General features: G+C 42.1%; 1 protein-coding gene across 1 annotated transcript in view; it reads left to right on the top strand.

Moving 5' to 3' along the window:
• LOC311040165 (ras-related protein Rap-1b) overlaps nt 1-15,591 on the top strand; it is a 17,161-nt gene extending 1,570 nt beyond the window's left edge. Inside the window, exons 2-8 of the mRNA XM_084050272.1 lie at nt 5,128-5,225; nt 10,587-10,655; nt 10,823-10,879; nt 11,017-11,157; nt 12,702-12,845; nt 13,147-13,239; nt 14,511-15,591. Of these exons, the coding sequence (XP_083906398.1) occupies nt 5,169-5,225; nt 10,587-10,655; nt 10,823-10,879; nt 11,017-11,157; nt 12,702-12,845; nt 13,147-13,233 (555 nt within the window). The 5' untranslated portion in view covers nt 5,128-5,168 and the 3' untranslated portion in view covers nt 13,234-13,239; nt 14,511-15,591. The remainder of the gene's footprint in view (nt 1-5,127; nt 5,226-10,586; nt 10,656-10,822; nt 10,880-11,016; nt 11,158-12,701; nt 12,846-13,146; nt 13,240-14,510) is intronic.
• Nucleotides 15,592-17,452: the final 1,861 nt, after the last annotated feature.

Below are 17,452 nucleotides of genomic sequence, written 5' to 3'. Positions count from 1 at the left end.
CCTTGTGAATTTCTATCTTATGTTGACACAATCCTTGAACAAAAGTTGAGGTAGCTCATCTGCTTCTGATTCGATTGCTTGATTGATTGAAATATGTATTGAAACATACAATGCATTACAAATCTACAAGTACACATGTAAAAAAAATACGATTTTGAAATTGTACATGACGATTAGGTTTCACACAAATAATTGCGATTAACGATTCAATTGTATTTTTTGTCGTTGAACACTGCAACATATGAATACAAATTACATTTATGTTTGGCCTTCTAGGATTTGAAGTTGCACAGGGCAGATATGATAAATAACCAAAATATACAAAGAAATGACAGAAAGGATAAAACACAACAAAGCTCGAAGGCTTATTTCAATTAGGGTCCTTCGATTTACATAAGGGGCGGGTGGGTGGGGTGTAGGGGGCAATACTGATTTACATAAGGGTGGGGTGTAGGGGGTAATAATGTAATAGAAACAGCGACAAACAATGAAAAAACACATTGAATTAATTAACCAATGCATAAATTAGATATTCTCTCTCACTAACTCTTAAAACCTGGACTAGTTTATTCAAATTGTGTCCAGTTGCTGTGTTATACATCCAGCTTTTTAGAGAGGACTTACATTTACCAATGCACTCTGGTTCTCAACCAGTGGTCCAGGGACCACCTGTGGTCCTTGAGGGGGTTCCAGGTGGTCCCCAGCTAAATGATGGAGAGTTGGTAACCAAATGGACCCTTATAGATCTTTAACTCTTGAGAGCGTAAAATGAAACCAAATGGACCCGTAAGGTTAAACATCTGCATTACTTAAAGGGATATTTCACTTTCAAAAAAACTTTTGCTCATTTTATCGTCTACTCAGGCTTTTGTGAACCCCCCAGACAGTTTTTAAGTTGCTCGATTCAGTATTTAGATATTTGATATTCATTTTATCAGACACGCCCCCTTCCTATACAAACCCATTGTAACTTCAAACTCCATTTTAACCGAGTTAAATTCATCGAAAACATCCGTCCTTGGTTCTGGTGACTCACCCTGCCCTCCTAATGCGTGAGGGGGCCGTGTTTTTCCGATTATTTTTTTCATTTATTTTATTTTATTTTTTTATTGTATTTTATTTTTTTCATTTTCCAAAAAAAATATTAAAAATAAATGGAAAAAGTAATTGAAAAAACACGGCCCCCTCACGTATTAGGGGGGCGGTATGAGTCACCAAAACCAAGGACGGGTGTTTTTGATGAATCTAACATGGTTAAAATGGAGTTTGAAGTTATAATGGGTTTGTATAGGAAGGGGGCGTGTCAGATAAAATGAATATCAAATATCTAAATACTGAATCGAGCAACTTAAAAACTGTCTGGGGGGTTCACAAAAGCCTGAGTAGATGATAAAATGAGCAAAAGTTTTTTTGAAAGTGAAATATCCCTTTAATTAAAGAATTGTTATTTTGATCAACGTTTGCCTGTTATCTCTCCTATTGGTACCACATGATACAGCATGGAATTGTGGACAAAATCGTATCTAACGACAACAAAATATTCTATGTCTTAGGTCTGAGAGGCTAAATCTCATCAAACGGTGGTTCTGTGGCTCAAATGCCGAATAAATAATGGACCTTCATATGAAAAGGGTTGAAAACCACTGCTCTAATCAACTTAGAAAGCAGACCTCTCCACAGGACTGCTGCTGGGTACAAGAAGCATGCAGCTCTTTAAACAGCAGGAAAAAAGTCAGTAGACTTAACACAGTAAATCTGGGGGAATACTTAAGTTGCCGCCTAACCTTTTTGAAAATAATTGTTTAAATGAAATTGGTTCTCACTTTTTCCACTTTTATAATAATAATAACTACTACAACAACAATAATTATTTATTTATTCAACTGTAACAGGATAGGTGGGCACTATAGGGACATCTAGGCACCTCAACGTAAAATTGTCTATTTTGTCCAAAATGTAAAGAAAATATAATATTTGGAAAATGTTTTTAAGTAAAGTAAAGTATACATGATTAGAACATGCTTAAAAATTCGACAATTAAGGTCTAATATTTATATAATTGCTACAAATGGCTACAAAACCTGTATATCTAGTGATTTTGTGGCATAAGCAAGAAGTTGAAGGATAAAATTAAGTCTGCTAATGATGTACCGTGCATGTTCACATCATGTATACTTTACATTACTTAAGAGTAAGACCATTTTTCATATATTTTATTTTTCAACATTTTGGACAAAGTAGCCAATTTGACATGGAGGTGCCCAGATGTCCCTAGTGCCCACCTATCTCGTATCCTATTCAACACATCTCATACATGGAATAAAGTGCTTTGAGCAGGACAACCCAGGAGGAGCTGGCCTGTACTGTAAACAATGTGATTGTCAATTTAAATTTGAGAGTTTACAAGAGGACCTAGATCTGGTTTCATTTGAGTTCATTCAAATCAACAGTCAGGGGCTCTGTTTTAACTTGAATCAGAATCAGATTCATTTGTTGCGTCACCGGTTTACAGGTATAAATCAGTGGGTGAAATGAGTTTTTCACGTAAGCTCCAGATGTTCGTTGTTTTCCAGTGAAAAGAAAGTAAAATAAAGGGCGAGGGGGATATCTACATACGTTTACATGGAGCCTAATGAGCAGCAGGTGTGTTCATGAGGTTAGACATAAGGTGCATAAGGGTGGCAATGCATCCGTAGGTCCACATAGCAGCTGGTACTGTATGTACATGAGGTTAGACATGATGAGGTGCAAAAGCAGCACAACGGCAGGTATTCTAACAGTGGTGGAAAAAGTACTTGCATGTTTTACTTAAGTAAAAGTATGAATACTGCAATGTAGAAATACTCTGTTAGGGCACGGTCACACCGCACTTTTATTTTACCTCTAGGGCGGAATCTGTCAATGCTTTGTCAAGGCAAATGCGTGGATTCTTGGAAAAAGTGCCATGAATCCACGCATTTGCATTGTCAAAGCATTGGCAGATTCCGCCCTAGAGGTAAAATAAAAGTGCGGTGTGACCGCGCCCTAACAAGTGAAAGAACGGAATAAAAAATGTACTTGAGTAAAAGTACAAAAGTATTGGTATCAAAATGCACTATTACTTTACACCACTGTATGCTAAGACTCTGTTATGGTACATGATGCAGGCTAGAGGCTATACCTGTTCACCTGGTGTGTGAGGGATATAATTGAGTGCATTATGAACATGTGTAGATGGACAATATCATACAGTCTACACAGGCACCTTTACTACTGTATATGTGACTACACTTAACAGTTAAGTCTTAACCTCTTGAACCCTAGCATCCCTATTCTGAGGAGAACACACACACACACACACACACACACACACACACACACACACACACACACACACACACACACACACACACACACACACACACACACACGAGTAGACCACATACGGATCAGATTTACAACATTGGGTTAATAATTGTTTGTCCAGGTTAGTAGAAAACATTGTGTGATGGTGTGCAACACACACAGAGAGAGAGAGAGAGAGAGAGAGAGAGAGAGAGAGAGAGAGAGAGAGAGAGAGAGAGAGAGAGAGAGAGAGAGAGAGAAAGAAAGAAAGAGAGAAACGAGTAAAAAAAGACAGACTTGTTGCTTTATTATGAACCACTTCATTAACACACACACACACACACACACACACACACACACACACACACACACACACACACACACACACACAAAGCCACTCATCTTTGTTAATGAGCCACTGTCATGGTTACCACGATGATGAGAGGCTGTTTATGCGCTCATTTACACTAAAAACCCTCACAGACACACACACACACACACACACACACACACACACACACACACACACACACACACACACACACACACACACACACACACACACACACACACACACACACACACACACACACACACACACCCTCAAGTTGCTCAATGATCGTTGTGACATCACCAACAGCTGTGTGTGGTCACATGATACCTCTCTCTTCCTGTCTCCGCCCCTTGGCATTCTGGGTAATTATGACTCTACAGAGAGACTGGAGGAGAGGCTGTGTGTGTTTGTACCGTAAAACAATACAGAGGAGAGGAGAGGGCAGGAGTGGAAGAGAGGGGAGAGGGGAGGGGAGGAGAGGAGAGGGCAACAGTGGAAGAGAGGAGAGGGCAAGCGTGGAGGAGTGGAGAGGAGAGGAGGAGAGCGAAGAAGTGTTGAGAGGAGAGGAAAGGACTAAGGAGGAATGGAAGGTGTTTAGTTAGAATCAATGAGCAGACAGCAGCGGCTACATCAGTAACATATGATAGAGTGGTCTATATATGTGAGAGAGCAGGGCGTTCATATTTCCTGTGTGACAAACACCCTGTCACGTCACACTATAGTGAAGAAGTGTTTATGCTCTTTACTCAAGCCTGGAGCCCTATATTTATACAAACAGGTTAACTGGTTATTAACCATTTAGTTAGTGCAGTGCTCCATGCTGGTGGAGAACCGTCCTATGAGGACGGGGCTTGTCCGTAAAACATGAAAATGTGTTGTTTCATTATTAGCATCATTTACATTTTCATTGGCGTTTAGCTGTCAAATTGTGAGGTTTATGAGATGACAAATATATATTCAACTATTAAACATTCAGCTGAGCTCCTTTTTTACATTACACACTTTAAAACACAGTTTGGTTTCAGTTGATGTGTAAAATAATAAAAATATGAATGTGTTTGTAGTGACATGACTGGTTTAGCGGAGACAACTGAGACTGGGTTGTGATTGGCTACTCATGAGTGACATGCAGAGACCAACGTTTATTTTTCTTTTGATGTCATTTGAAATGATGCACAAACATCTTAATACAATACCATGTTATTCCATTTCAAGCAAAATGCATAACTCAGAACCAGAAGAAATGAAGTACTTTGCTAACCTAGATTTTTAATTTCAAGAACTGCCCAGTTCAGCGTGCCTTAGGCCACACAGACCCCCATTATATCTGAGAGTATACAAATGCAACCAAATCCCATTTGTACATTCTTTGGAGTGGAACCCCCTCAAGGACCCCTGGGGGTCCCCATTATGAGAACCACTGACCTAGCGACCCGTTTGTCTGACTGTGTCTCTCTGTGTCGTTCCAGGCTGACAGACAGGCGGACAGACAGACAGACAGACAGACAGGATGCGTGAATACAAGCTGGTAGTTTTAGGATCTGGAGGTGTCGGCAAATCTGCTCTGGTAAGTGGTGAAAGTATTCGTGTGATTTTACATTAAAGGAGGAGTTCACCCAGAAAATGACTTATTTTTTTATCAATTACACACCCCATGAGACAATAATATGATGACCGTGTGTATTTCCGGTAGGAGACACAAATAATCTATTTTGTATCTCCTACCGGATACATTAGCCGGTAGGAGACGGGAATCAAATTATTAGCTGAGGAATGCGACAAAAACTAAACATTATCCATGGATTCAAGGCTTCATATGGTGTGCAATTGATAGAGAATAAGTCATTTTCTGGGTGAACTCCTCCTTTAAGTCAGTGGGTCGTGATTTGGGAATCAACCGGAGCTTTGGGCAAACCACGCCCCCGGAGCTGGGTAAAGCGAGCTTGCTTTAACATTGAGAGAGACAGCGCTCGTTCTTTAAAAAAAAGAACGGGCGAGTTGAGTTGATATTTAAGATATGTTTGGAGTGGAGTGAAGAGATAATTACGGCTGCAGGAGCATATCTCACGTGACAGGAAAATAGGGCATGCATTATTTTATAATCTAATACTATAGATTGATATTTCATGATATGTGTGGACTGGAATGAAAAGATTTTAGGCTGCAGAACAGATCTGTTAACCCCCACACACATGCACAAGTCGTAGTTCTTTTGTTTTGTAAGTGTCCTGACTGCATGGCATTGCATACAGCCAGGCCCACGTATATACACTATGCTCTAATTATGAAATAATGCATCAATCTATTACTATACCACGTGGTTTGCCCAAAGCTCCGGTTGGTTCCCAAATCACGCGTCAGTGGGAGATCATATGTTCTGGTGAATGAACTACGTTAACCCTAGCATACTGTATATTCATAGTGTTGAGGGGAAAAAGGAGGGGGCCTATAGAGCCATGGCTGGACTCTGCTCAACTAAATATATAGGCGTTAAAGGGATATTTCACTTTAAAAAAAAAACGTTGGGTCATTTTATCGTCTACTCAGGCTTTTGTGAGCCCCCCAGACCGTTTTTAAGTTGCTTGATTCAGTATTTAGATATTTGATATTCATTTTTATCAGATACAAACCTATACAAACCCATTATAACTTCAAACTCCATTTTTAACATGTTAGATTCATCAAGTAATCGAAAAAAACACGGCCCCTCACGTATTAGGAGGGCAGGGTGAGTCACCAGAACCAAGGACGGGTGTTTTTGATGAATCTAACATGTTAAAAATGGAGTTTGAAGTTATAATATGGGAAGGGGGCGTGTCTGATAAAATTAATATCAAATATCTAAATACTGAATCAAGGAACTTAAAAACTGTCTGGGGGCTCACAAAAGCCTGAGTAGACAATAAAATGACACAAAGTTTTTTTTAAAGTGAAATATCCCTTTTTAAGTGGTGAAAGTTTTCATGTGATTTTACATGAAGTCAAAGGGTGCTGCTAATCTGTTTTGGTCATTTAAAGTAATAGTGGGGTCTGGGGACCCCCAGGGGTCCTTGAGGGGGTTCCATGGGGTCTCCAAAAAGGTAAATGATTGATAGCTAGGAGTAGGAACCAAAATGGACCCTTACAGGTCTGTAACTCTGAGAGTGTACAGATGGAACCAAATGGACCCGTACGGGTCCATTTGGTTCCATCTGTACACTCTCAGAGTTATAGCGGTCCCATGGTGGCCTAATGCAGGGGCAAACTAAGAGTCCTTCGAATTTAAAAGTCTTGAGAACCACTGAATTGAAGTGACCCGACTGATGGAGTACTGCTAGTGGGTGTGGGTGGGTGTGGGTGGGTGGGTGTGGGTGGGTGAAGAGCTGGCAGTGTTTATGGGTGCCCCTAGTGGGGGGGAGGGTGACAGTGGAAGGCTCTGTGGTTTACCTAACCTCCGGGCTTCTAGCTCCTCCTGCATCCTTTCATCGGAAGTAGCTTTCTGTGTGCTGTGTCATGGCTTCCGCTGTGTCAAGGGTGTCATCGTGGGTGCTGTAGCATGTGCTTGGGTGGTTCTTCCTGTCAGAAGATGGGGTTTGAGGTGTCAGCCCTCCCAGTCCCCACACCCTGTCTGACCTCTGTTGAAGCCGTATTACTGTACGTAGCTTTTCTTTTGTGAGTAAAATGTTAACTTGTCCAATCTGTATGGTAGAGTATGTTAACCCTTTAAGACCGGGAACGCATCTGTCATTTTATATTTCTTTGGGCTATTCAAAAATAGCAGATATATAAGCTCATAGCGCGGCACCGAGTATAGATCTGCTATTTTTTTTTTATTGTGAGAATTTGTGCAAATCTTTGAACACATAGAACATTTTTAACTCAAGTCTTTGCTTCTTCGTTTTTTTCCCAAAAACGGTTAGGATTAAGAAGACATTTGTAGAATCCCCAGATGCAAAGATTTGAGGTAAAAATGTTCGCTTTAGAATTCAAAGATTTGCAAAAAAAAAAAAAAAAAAAAAAAAAAGCCAAATAAATAAAACAAATTACAGATGCGTTCCCGGTTTGAATGGGTTAATACAATATAACTTATACAATTGGGGTGGTTCCTGTTTCTGGTTTGACATGAATTTGGACATGGAGGTCAAAATTCTATTTCTCCCCAGAGCAAGAAGACAGGCTTTATTAGCTCTCTGGTAAAAATGTATCACTTGCACAGCAGACCTGGGTTCAAATCTGCGTTAGAACAGCAGAGCTACATAGTGCAGCTTTAACTACTCAAGCCCCATTCAAAACGTTTTAAAAATAGCAGTTCTACAAGCTAAACATTTCGGAAATGTTTCGCCTATAATATTTTTTTACATCCAAAATGAGGACGCCAGGGTGAAAGTGGGTAAAGTGATTTTTATAATAAGTCAGTGGGAGCTCTATTCTAATCAGCATTCATCTCTCAACACACACACACACACACACACACACACACACACACACACACACACGCGCGCGCGCGCAGTGGTAGTAGGTCATTGTATTGTATTCACACAGTAACCCTCAGAATAGAAAGGCCTTTATTGTTGTCGTAGACTAAAACTAGTGGGTGTGTGTGTGCGCGCGCGCGCGTGCATGCATCTATGTGTCCACTGAGGCTGACGAATCTCTTTCACTCTGCCCCAATTTATATGTTCTACGTACATTTTAACCCTTTAAGACCTGAGGTGATTATTTAAAAAAAAAATGTTTGGGAAAAATACATTTAAAAAACTTGTTGCCGCGCTATGAGCTTGTATATCTGCTATTTTTGAATAGTCAAAGTGTAAAATAATGGATATAGTCCACCGAAAGTCCATCCCCATTACATTACATTACATTACAGTCATTTAGCAGACGCTTTTATCCAAAGCGACTTACAATAAGTGCATTCAACATAGGTAGGGAACGAAACTACTAATCACCAGAGGTCTTAAGTGCATTTCCTGTAAAAACAAGCAACCAAGAGTATACCTAGCGCTAAGGTAAAAGTGCAATATATCAGCTATCTACTTTCATAAACACATGAGATACAATAGCCAAATCAAATGAGCACGAGCTAATAGATCCAATACAACAATACAACAATAGTTCCTACAACTAGTTAACAACAAGTAGGCCAGGCAAAGCGGAAGGGTAGTGTTTCCTGAAGAGGTGGGTTTTCAGCCTGCGGCGAAAGATGGGCAGCGACTCTGCTGTCCTGACATCAGTGGGAAGTTCATTCCACCACTGTGGGGCCAGAACAGAAAAACGTCGTGACCGTGTCGATCGACCAGAAGGACCGTTGAGTGGGGAGGGAGTCAGTCGCCCCGAGGTGGCAGACCGGAGTGGTCGGGCAGGGGTGTGGGCATTGACCAAAACCCGGAGGTAAGAAGGAGCTGTTCCTTTCACTGCCCTATAGGCTAGCACCAGGGTTTTAAACTGAATGCGAGCCGCTACGGGGAGCCAGTGCAGAGAACGGAGAAGGATAGTTGTGTGAGAGAACTTGGGGCGCTTGAACACCAGACGAGCCGCAGCTTTCTGAACAAGCTCCAGAGGTCTGATGGCAGATGCCGGAGCACCAGCCAGGAGGGAGTTGCAGTAGTCCAGGCGGGAGATGACCAGAGCCTGGATGAGCACCTGGGCTGCCTTCTCCGTGAGGAAGGGGCGAATTCTCCTGATGTTGTAGAGGAGGAATCTGCAGGACCGTGTCACTGATGCGATGTTAGCCGAGAACGACAGTTGATCGTCCAGGGTCACACCCAGATTCTTCGCAGTCCGAGTTGACGTCACCACAGCGTTCTCAATGGTGATGGCCATGTCTCGGTGAGGACAGCCCTTCCCTGGGATGCCACCCCCCCCCACCTTCTGAGAGCCTGCGACGTCCCTGATCACAGATATCATACCAGAATGTTTTAACTTTTTTTCATTGCCATGCACAATGCAAAAAGGAGTTTTTAATACCAATTTCACTACGAGAATAACTTCTACAAGAAAGTACTCCCCGTAACTGCCAGCACAAACCTTTACTGTGCAAATGAATGGAAGGTACCGGAACATGCCGAGTGTTGCACGACACTTGGCGGTATTTGTCTTGTTCTGAAGTGATTTGTAAAACCTTGCACATACACAGGACAAACAGGGTGGTGAAGGACTCGCACACCACAAACATTTAATTGTATGATGACACATACACAGGATGAAGAGGAGCTCTCCTCTTACCATGTCTAGGGCTGTCAGGATCACAAATTTAAGTCGATTAATTGTCACTCAAATAACTGCGATTAACGATTTAATTGTTTGGCATTGAACATTGGAACGTATGAAAAAAAACATTAATTTCTGTTTGCCTTTAGGCTTCGTAATCAAAAATTGCACAGGGCTGATATGACAAATAACTTAAATATACAAAGAAATGATTGACATTTAATAATTTTAAATGTAAAAATAGCAGAAATACAAGCTTACAAGCTTGTAGATCTGCTATTTCGGTAAGGCTAATGCTGCCCATAAACATTTTCACCCACTGAAAACGGGTGAAAATGTTTCAACATAGAAAGGATTATGACGATATAGATAATTGCAAATATACGATTATGCAATAATTGTGACAGGCCTACCCATGTCATATGAAAAACGAAATAGAGAACGTGTGTGTTTATCGAGTATATCACCACGGGGCCAATCAGAATCAAGGACTGGGACGATCCAATTGTATACTCTACCACACAGATTGGTCAAAATGACTTTTTTTCACAAAATAATGTTACATAGTGGAAGTTTTCATTGAATGTCATTGAGAAAATAAATGTGTGTGTGTGTGTGTGTGTGTGTGTGTGTGTGTGTGTGTTTGTGTGTGTGTGTGTGTGTGTGTGTGTGTGTGTGTGTGTGTGTGTGTGTGTGTGTGTGTGTGTGTGTGTGTGTGTGTGTGTGTGTTTGTGTGTAGACGGTTCAGTTTGTTCAGGGTATATTTGTGGAGAAGTACGATCCAACAATAGAAGACTCCTATAGGAAGGTACAGATATGACTTTTATTCCTACTGGTTTTAATTGTTTCTACTGGTTTTAACTGATTGTTTATTTTTTTCTGATATTTTACTGATGTACTGTACTGATATCTGTTGTTCTTTTTATGATGGAAGCATAGTCTTTGATGTGTGTGTGTGTGTGTGTCTCTCTACAGCAAGTAGAGGTGGACGGACAGCAATGTATGTTGGAGATTCTAGATACAGCTGGAACGGTAAGACCTGTCTGTCTGTCTGTCTGCCTGTCTGTCTGACCTCCTTTCTGTATGTCTGTCTATCTGACCCCCGATCTGTCTGTGTGTTCCTGTCTATCTATCTGTCTAACCTCCTGTGTGTGTGTGTGTGTGTGCAGGAACAATTCACAGCGATGAGAGACCTGTACATGAAGAACGGTCAGGGCTTCGCTCTGGTGTTCAGCATCACAGCCCAGTCCACCTTCAACGACCTCCAGGACCTCCGAGAACAGATACTCCGAGTGAAAGACACAGATGATGTATATACACACACACACACACACACACACACACACACACACACACACACACACACACCCACACCCACACCCACACCCACACACACACACACACACACACACACACACACACACACGCGCCCAGGATTCAAACCCTGGTCTCCCACACGGGAAGGGACACTAAAACCAAACATCTTATCCACTAGCTCAAATGGGAAATCCCTCTTGGCCGGGGGTCTGCTACATACACCCCCGTTTGATCCCTACCGGGTCACGGCACAAATGTAACGCCTGGGATTCGAACCCGAGCCTCCGGCGTGGGAAGGGATACTAAAGTCAAAACATCTTATCCAGAATATCCACTAGCCCAAAGGGGAAATGTCTTCAGGCAGAGGCGCTGAGCCACTCCGCTAGATGTGCATGCAACACATCCATAGCATGGTGTTTCTGTTTTATCCTGTCCATGCAACACATCCATAGCATGGTGTTTCTGTTTTATCCTGTCCATGCAACACATCCATAGCATGGTGTTTCTGTTTTATCCTGTCCACGCACCATCTATGTGTATATAGTATACACACATGTATGTGTGTATACGGGTGTATATACTGTATACACGCACACTTACTTTTATTCTACGATGCTGTATGCATGGTTCATTTGAGCCTCTATCCACCCACAGACAGACGTCAGTGTTCATTTTGACCACACATTTTGATTTAGTTTAGTCATAGTCTTTTGAATAAGATTTCATCTAGTTTTAGTCATATTTTAGTCATCTGAAAATTCCAGTTTCAGTCAACTAAATATCATAAGATTTTTGTGGACTAAATCTACAGTTGATTTTGTCTAGATGGCGTCTACAAGATCTACAAGCTCACAACGCGGCGCGCTGCTAACATTTCTCCACTAACATTTTAGTCTAGTTTTTATTTATTGATGAAATTGTCAATATATTTTAGTCTTAGTTTTTGCAAATGCGGAAGGAGGTGCGGCGAAGCGCTTTCACACGGTGAAATAGCACGGATTGACAAACGGAAATTCCGTGCGTTCGCTTCCAGCGTTCGCGCGTCTTACTTGTAGTCATCATAGCTTAGTTTTTATTTCGTTTTCGTCAGTGAAAAACGAACGAACGAACATCTTTCATCATAGTTTTAGTCGACTAAATAACACTGACAGACATACTGAGTTGTTTACTGTAAAATCCACAGTGTCATTTAACTCTTGAGAGTGTAAAAATGACACCAAATGGGCCATGAGGGTCTGTAACTCTGGTCGAATGGGGAACCTGCCATATCTGACGTGTCTGAGTGTGTGTGTGTGTGTGTGTGTGGTAGGTCCCGATGCTACTGGAGACAGTGGAGAGTGAGATGTTGACATTGTGTGTGTGTGTGTGTGCGTGTGCGTGTGCGTGTGCGTGTGCGTGTGCGTGCGTGCGTGCGTGCGTGCGTGCGTGCGTGCGTGCGTGCGTGCGTGCGTGCGTGCGTGCGTGCGTGCGTGCGTGCGTGCGTGCGTGCGTGCGTGCGTGCGTGCGTGCGTGCGTGTGTGTGTGCACGTGTGCGTAGGTTCCTATGATCCTGGTGGGTAATAAGTGTGACCTGGAGAGTGAGCGTGTGGTGGGGAAGGAGCAGGGTCAAGGTCTCGCCAGGCAGTGGAACTCCTGCGCCTTCCTGGAAACCTCCGCCAAGAGTAAAATCAACGTTAACGAGGTAACACACTATGAACCACACCACCACAATGCAGATCAACATTTCACTAGAGGGGTAATAAACATCATAAAATTATGTAAATATATACTGTGTGTGTGTGTGTGTGTGTGTGTGTGTGTGTGTGTGTGTGTGTGTGTGTGTGTGTGTGTGTGTGTGCGTGCGCGCGCGTGTGCACACGTGTGTGTGTGTGTGTGTGTGTGTGTGTGTGTGTGTGTGTGTGTGTGTGTGTGTGTGTGTGTGTGTGTGTGTGTGTGTGTGTGTGTGTGTGTGTGTGTGTGTGTGTGTGTGTGTGTGCGTGCAGATCTTCTATGACCTGGTTCGGCAGATCAACAGAAAGACTCCGGCTCCTGGAAAAACTCGTAAAAAGGGCAACTGTCACCTGCTCTGAAGACAGGTAACCTCTGACTTCTAACCCTTAAAAACCCTGACCTCCTAACCTTTGAATCTGAATCAAAGCTTTATTATCATATCACAGGTTTACAGGTGTAAAACAGGTGTAAAACAGGTGGGGGAAATTATTATTGGTGAAAGCTCCATCATTTGTTAGCTTCCAGGAAAGGGAAGAGGAATAGAGATGAAACGAAGAGCGTGGAAAACAGGATAGAAACGGGTCAGATGATCACAATGTTCCTAGTAGAGCAAGGGTCTTCAACAGGGGTTCCGGGACCCCTAGGGGGTCCTCGGAGTTACTACAGGGCGGGCCGCCAAATCTTTGTGTGATAGGATTTTTTTTAATTATTTTTTTTACATTAACCACTTGAACCCTAGCATCCCTACTCTGAGGAGAACTTTTGCCAAAAATAGCAGATCTACATGCTCGCAACGCCTCGTGCTGCGAGGCATTGCGAGCTTGTAGATCTGCTATTTTCTGCAAAGAGGTTTTGTGTAGAGGGATAAAGGTCAAGTTTACTAGGTATTGACTGTTTAAGTGGTTAAAATACACATTAACACGAATCCAACCATAATGATAGTGCTGTCAAACAACTCTTATGAAGCTATCTATGAAATCTATGAAAAAGTGTAATCTGCAACACAATTTTATACATTATGTAATGGGGGGGGGTTCCCTGCTTCATCTCTCTCTCAGTTAAGGAGTCCTTGGGCTGAAAAACGTTGTAGACCACTGTAGTAGAGGAAAAAGAAAAACATACATGCAGTAAGATAGGATAGTCATATTATTTGACCCCTAACCCTTCCCAACTCTGACCTGTGATCCTAAGATAGATTCTGTTCCTTAAGCCTTAAACTTCCGTACACACACTGGGAGTGGTTTGTTTTGTTCGATTGATTTGCATTGATTGAAGCTATGAGCTTGTAGATCTGCTATTTTTAAAAAATCTTTAAAATGTGTTCAAATCTTTGAATATATATATTTTTATGCGAGCATTTGTAACTCAAATCTTTGCTTCTTGGGTTCCCTGGAACTAAATATTTTGATATGGGGGTCCGTGGTCAAATACATATCATTTTGGGGGTCCTTGACATGAAAAAGTTTAAGAAGAAATGGTTTATTTGTGTCGCTCCTGGTGTGTAATGACCTTTAGGATCTACTAACGATGGAATACACAGTCTGTCTAGAATGTCTCTCTGTCTGTCTGTTTAGAGCGTCTGTCTGTCTGTTTAGAGCGTCTGTCTGTCTGCTGACCCGTCTGTCCGTCTCTCCAGGTGTGATTTTGGGGTCAGTCCAGCCCACCTGACTGACATCAACCAACCAGGACCTGTCCCAGCTGGCCACGCCCCTTTAGCACACAAACAACCAATTAACAACCGCCATCACCGACTAACAGCCTGTCCGTCAACCATGATGACACGCCTCCCGCTTGACCCCGTGTCGTTGCCAACGGAAACCGGCGGCGTTGCCCGGGAAACCTACTCCGAATGTTTGTGGCTGAACTCCATGTTTGTGTGGTTGAAGGTTCGAGGCCGTCCAAAGAGCCTGCCCAGTAAACTACATTTCCCATCATGCTCTCTACTAGCCCGTCTGGTGGTGGGGGAGGGGCTTCCTGCTTCTATTTTTAAATATTTCTATTGATATTTTTTCCCCTCTTGCCTTGTTTCTTTCTTTCTTTCTTTCTTTCTTTCTGTCTTTCTTTCTTTCGTTCTTTCGTTCTTTCGTTCTTTCGTTCTTTTCCTTTTTGTTTGTGTTTCATTCTAAATATTTGATTTGAAGCCAGAACACGTACCACACACACACACACACGCACACGCACACGCACACGCACACGCACACGCACACGCACACGCACACGCACACGCGCACACACACACACACACACACACACACACACACACACACACACACACACACACACACACACACACACAATAAGAAGTAAAAGTATTGGAAATTGGAAATACTCAAGTAAATACAAATTCCTACAGATTTTACTGAAGTACAGTACTTACGTAAATGTTACTTTCCACCACTGCTCACACGTATAGTAATACAAGTGTACACACACACACACACACACACACACACACACACACACACACACACACACACACACACACACACACACACAAGAACACGCGTGCGCCATTCAGCCATGTTGACTCCTGCCCCTTGGCTGTTGCTATGGTAACCCACTGATCTTGAGAATGTTATCGCCGCCACCGCGCTGGTGTTGTTGTGAACGACATTGTTACATATTTACAGCCAACAAAGGGATCTTAACAACATGGTGGCCCACACACACACACACACACACACACACACACACACACACACACACACACACACACACAGTACAACCTGTCCAGTACAAAGCCAAGCCTTTCTGTCGGTCACTGGTAGCTGCATTAACCCTGTATGTTTTGTCTCTGGTACAACCTGTGGATTTTTTCTAATGGTGATGAATATTATTGTTATAATTCTAATGTGTACAAAGTTTAATGTTCTGTTTTTTTTTGTTTAGTACTTTTTTGGGAGGGGGGGGGGGGTGGGCTACCTGGTGGTGTTTCACAGAACATGGAGTCTGCCTGTCTTTTACTTCCTGTCCACACAGGAAGCAACTTAACTACCGGCAGTATAAAGTCGTTTAGAAATCCTAAGTGCTAATTAAACCGTGAGAGCGTACAGAATGTGTACGCTTCTCAGAGTTACGCACACTCACGGGTCAATTTGGCTTCATTTTTACCCTCTCAGAGTTACCTTAAAGTATCTCAGTTCACCCAAAAATGACTTTTATTTCTATCATTCACTCGCACCGTGATATCTTGACTACTACATCTCTTTACGGTGGAGGAAGAATTTAAAAAACGAAAGAAAATACCTGATGAATTAAAGTAATTGAGGCCAAGATTAACAACAGAAAAACTATGACTACACAAAAATCTGATCATTATGCTCCAAAACAACGAAAATTCTCCTCGTATTCAAGACATCACAGGGTGAGTCAGGTAAAACGCCACAAATTAAGTTATTTTTTGGGGGGTGAACTTCTTTAACACTCAGCATTTCACAGTGCACAACAGGAAACAACTGTGGGTGGATACAGGATACAGGCTTAAATGTATAGTCAAACATCGCTGCAGTTGGGTGGAAACCTCATTATGGCCAAAATGGTTTCAAATTAAGAAAATAGCAGATCTAGTATATCTGCTATTTTTGCTACTTTGGTGTGACACTGTAGTATGACAAAGTAGGACATTGATTTACAGAGGGAAAAAAAAGAAGGTTTGTGCCCGACAGCGATGATATGAAAGGTTTTGTGAGGAGGTTTTGTCAGCACTAACAGACATAGCACAGACAGTGAAACATGTAGAATTCCATTTCTAATGGAACGTTTGCATCAGGCTAGCTGCGGGCCGTGGTGAAGAGAAGAGGATATGGTTGACGCAGCTATCTTAATCCATTAAGACCGGGAACGCGTCTGTGTCATATTTAAGATCTCTTTGGCTATTCAAAAATAGCAGATCTACAAGCTCATAGCGCGGCACCGCGCTATGAGCTTGTAGATCTGCTATTTTCGAAAAATCATGAAAATGTGTGCAAATCTTTGAAAATATATATTCTTTTAAAGCGAACATTTGTACCTCAAATCTTGCTTCTTGGGATTCTACAAATGTCTTCTAAATCCTAACAGTTTTTTTGCAAAAACTTCCAAAAGTTTTCATGTCAAGGACCCCCAAAATGATATGTATTTGGCCGGGGACCCACATCTCAAAATATTTGGTTCCGGGGAACCCCAGAAGCAAATATTTGAGTAAAAAATGTTTGGTTTAAAAGAATATATATTTTTCCAGATTTGCACACATTTTCATTTGTTTTCTAAAAAATAGCAGATCTACAAGCTCGTAGCACGGCACTCGGTGCCGCGCTATAGACCAATTATTTGTTTACTAACATTGAGCCTGGACGCACAGGTGATTGTTTCACGCAATCAATTCCCAACCTGTTTCGGGGTGCACTGGTTTCAGCACACCCCAACCCCCTCTTGTGTGTGTTGGCTAGTGAGACGCGTCCTAACGAGACCTGATATAATGGGTTTCGTTGCGCGCATACTGGCTGCACGCAGCCAGTATGACGTCGTCTGTTAAGGGGTCTATGAGCTTGTATATCTGCTATTTTTTGAATAGCCCAAAGAAATAAAAAAATCACACCC

The sequence above is a fragment of the Gymnoscopelus microlampas genome, assembly GCF_963454915.1.
Source record: "Gymnoscopelus microlampas genome assembly, chromosome: 23".
NCBI lineage: Eukaryota > Metazoa > Chordata > Actinopteri > Myctophiformes > Myctophidae > Gymnoscopelus > Gymnoscopelus microlampas.
This window is presented reverse-complemented; position numbering and strand designations above follow the sequence as displayed.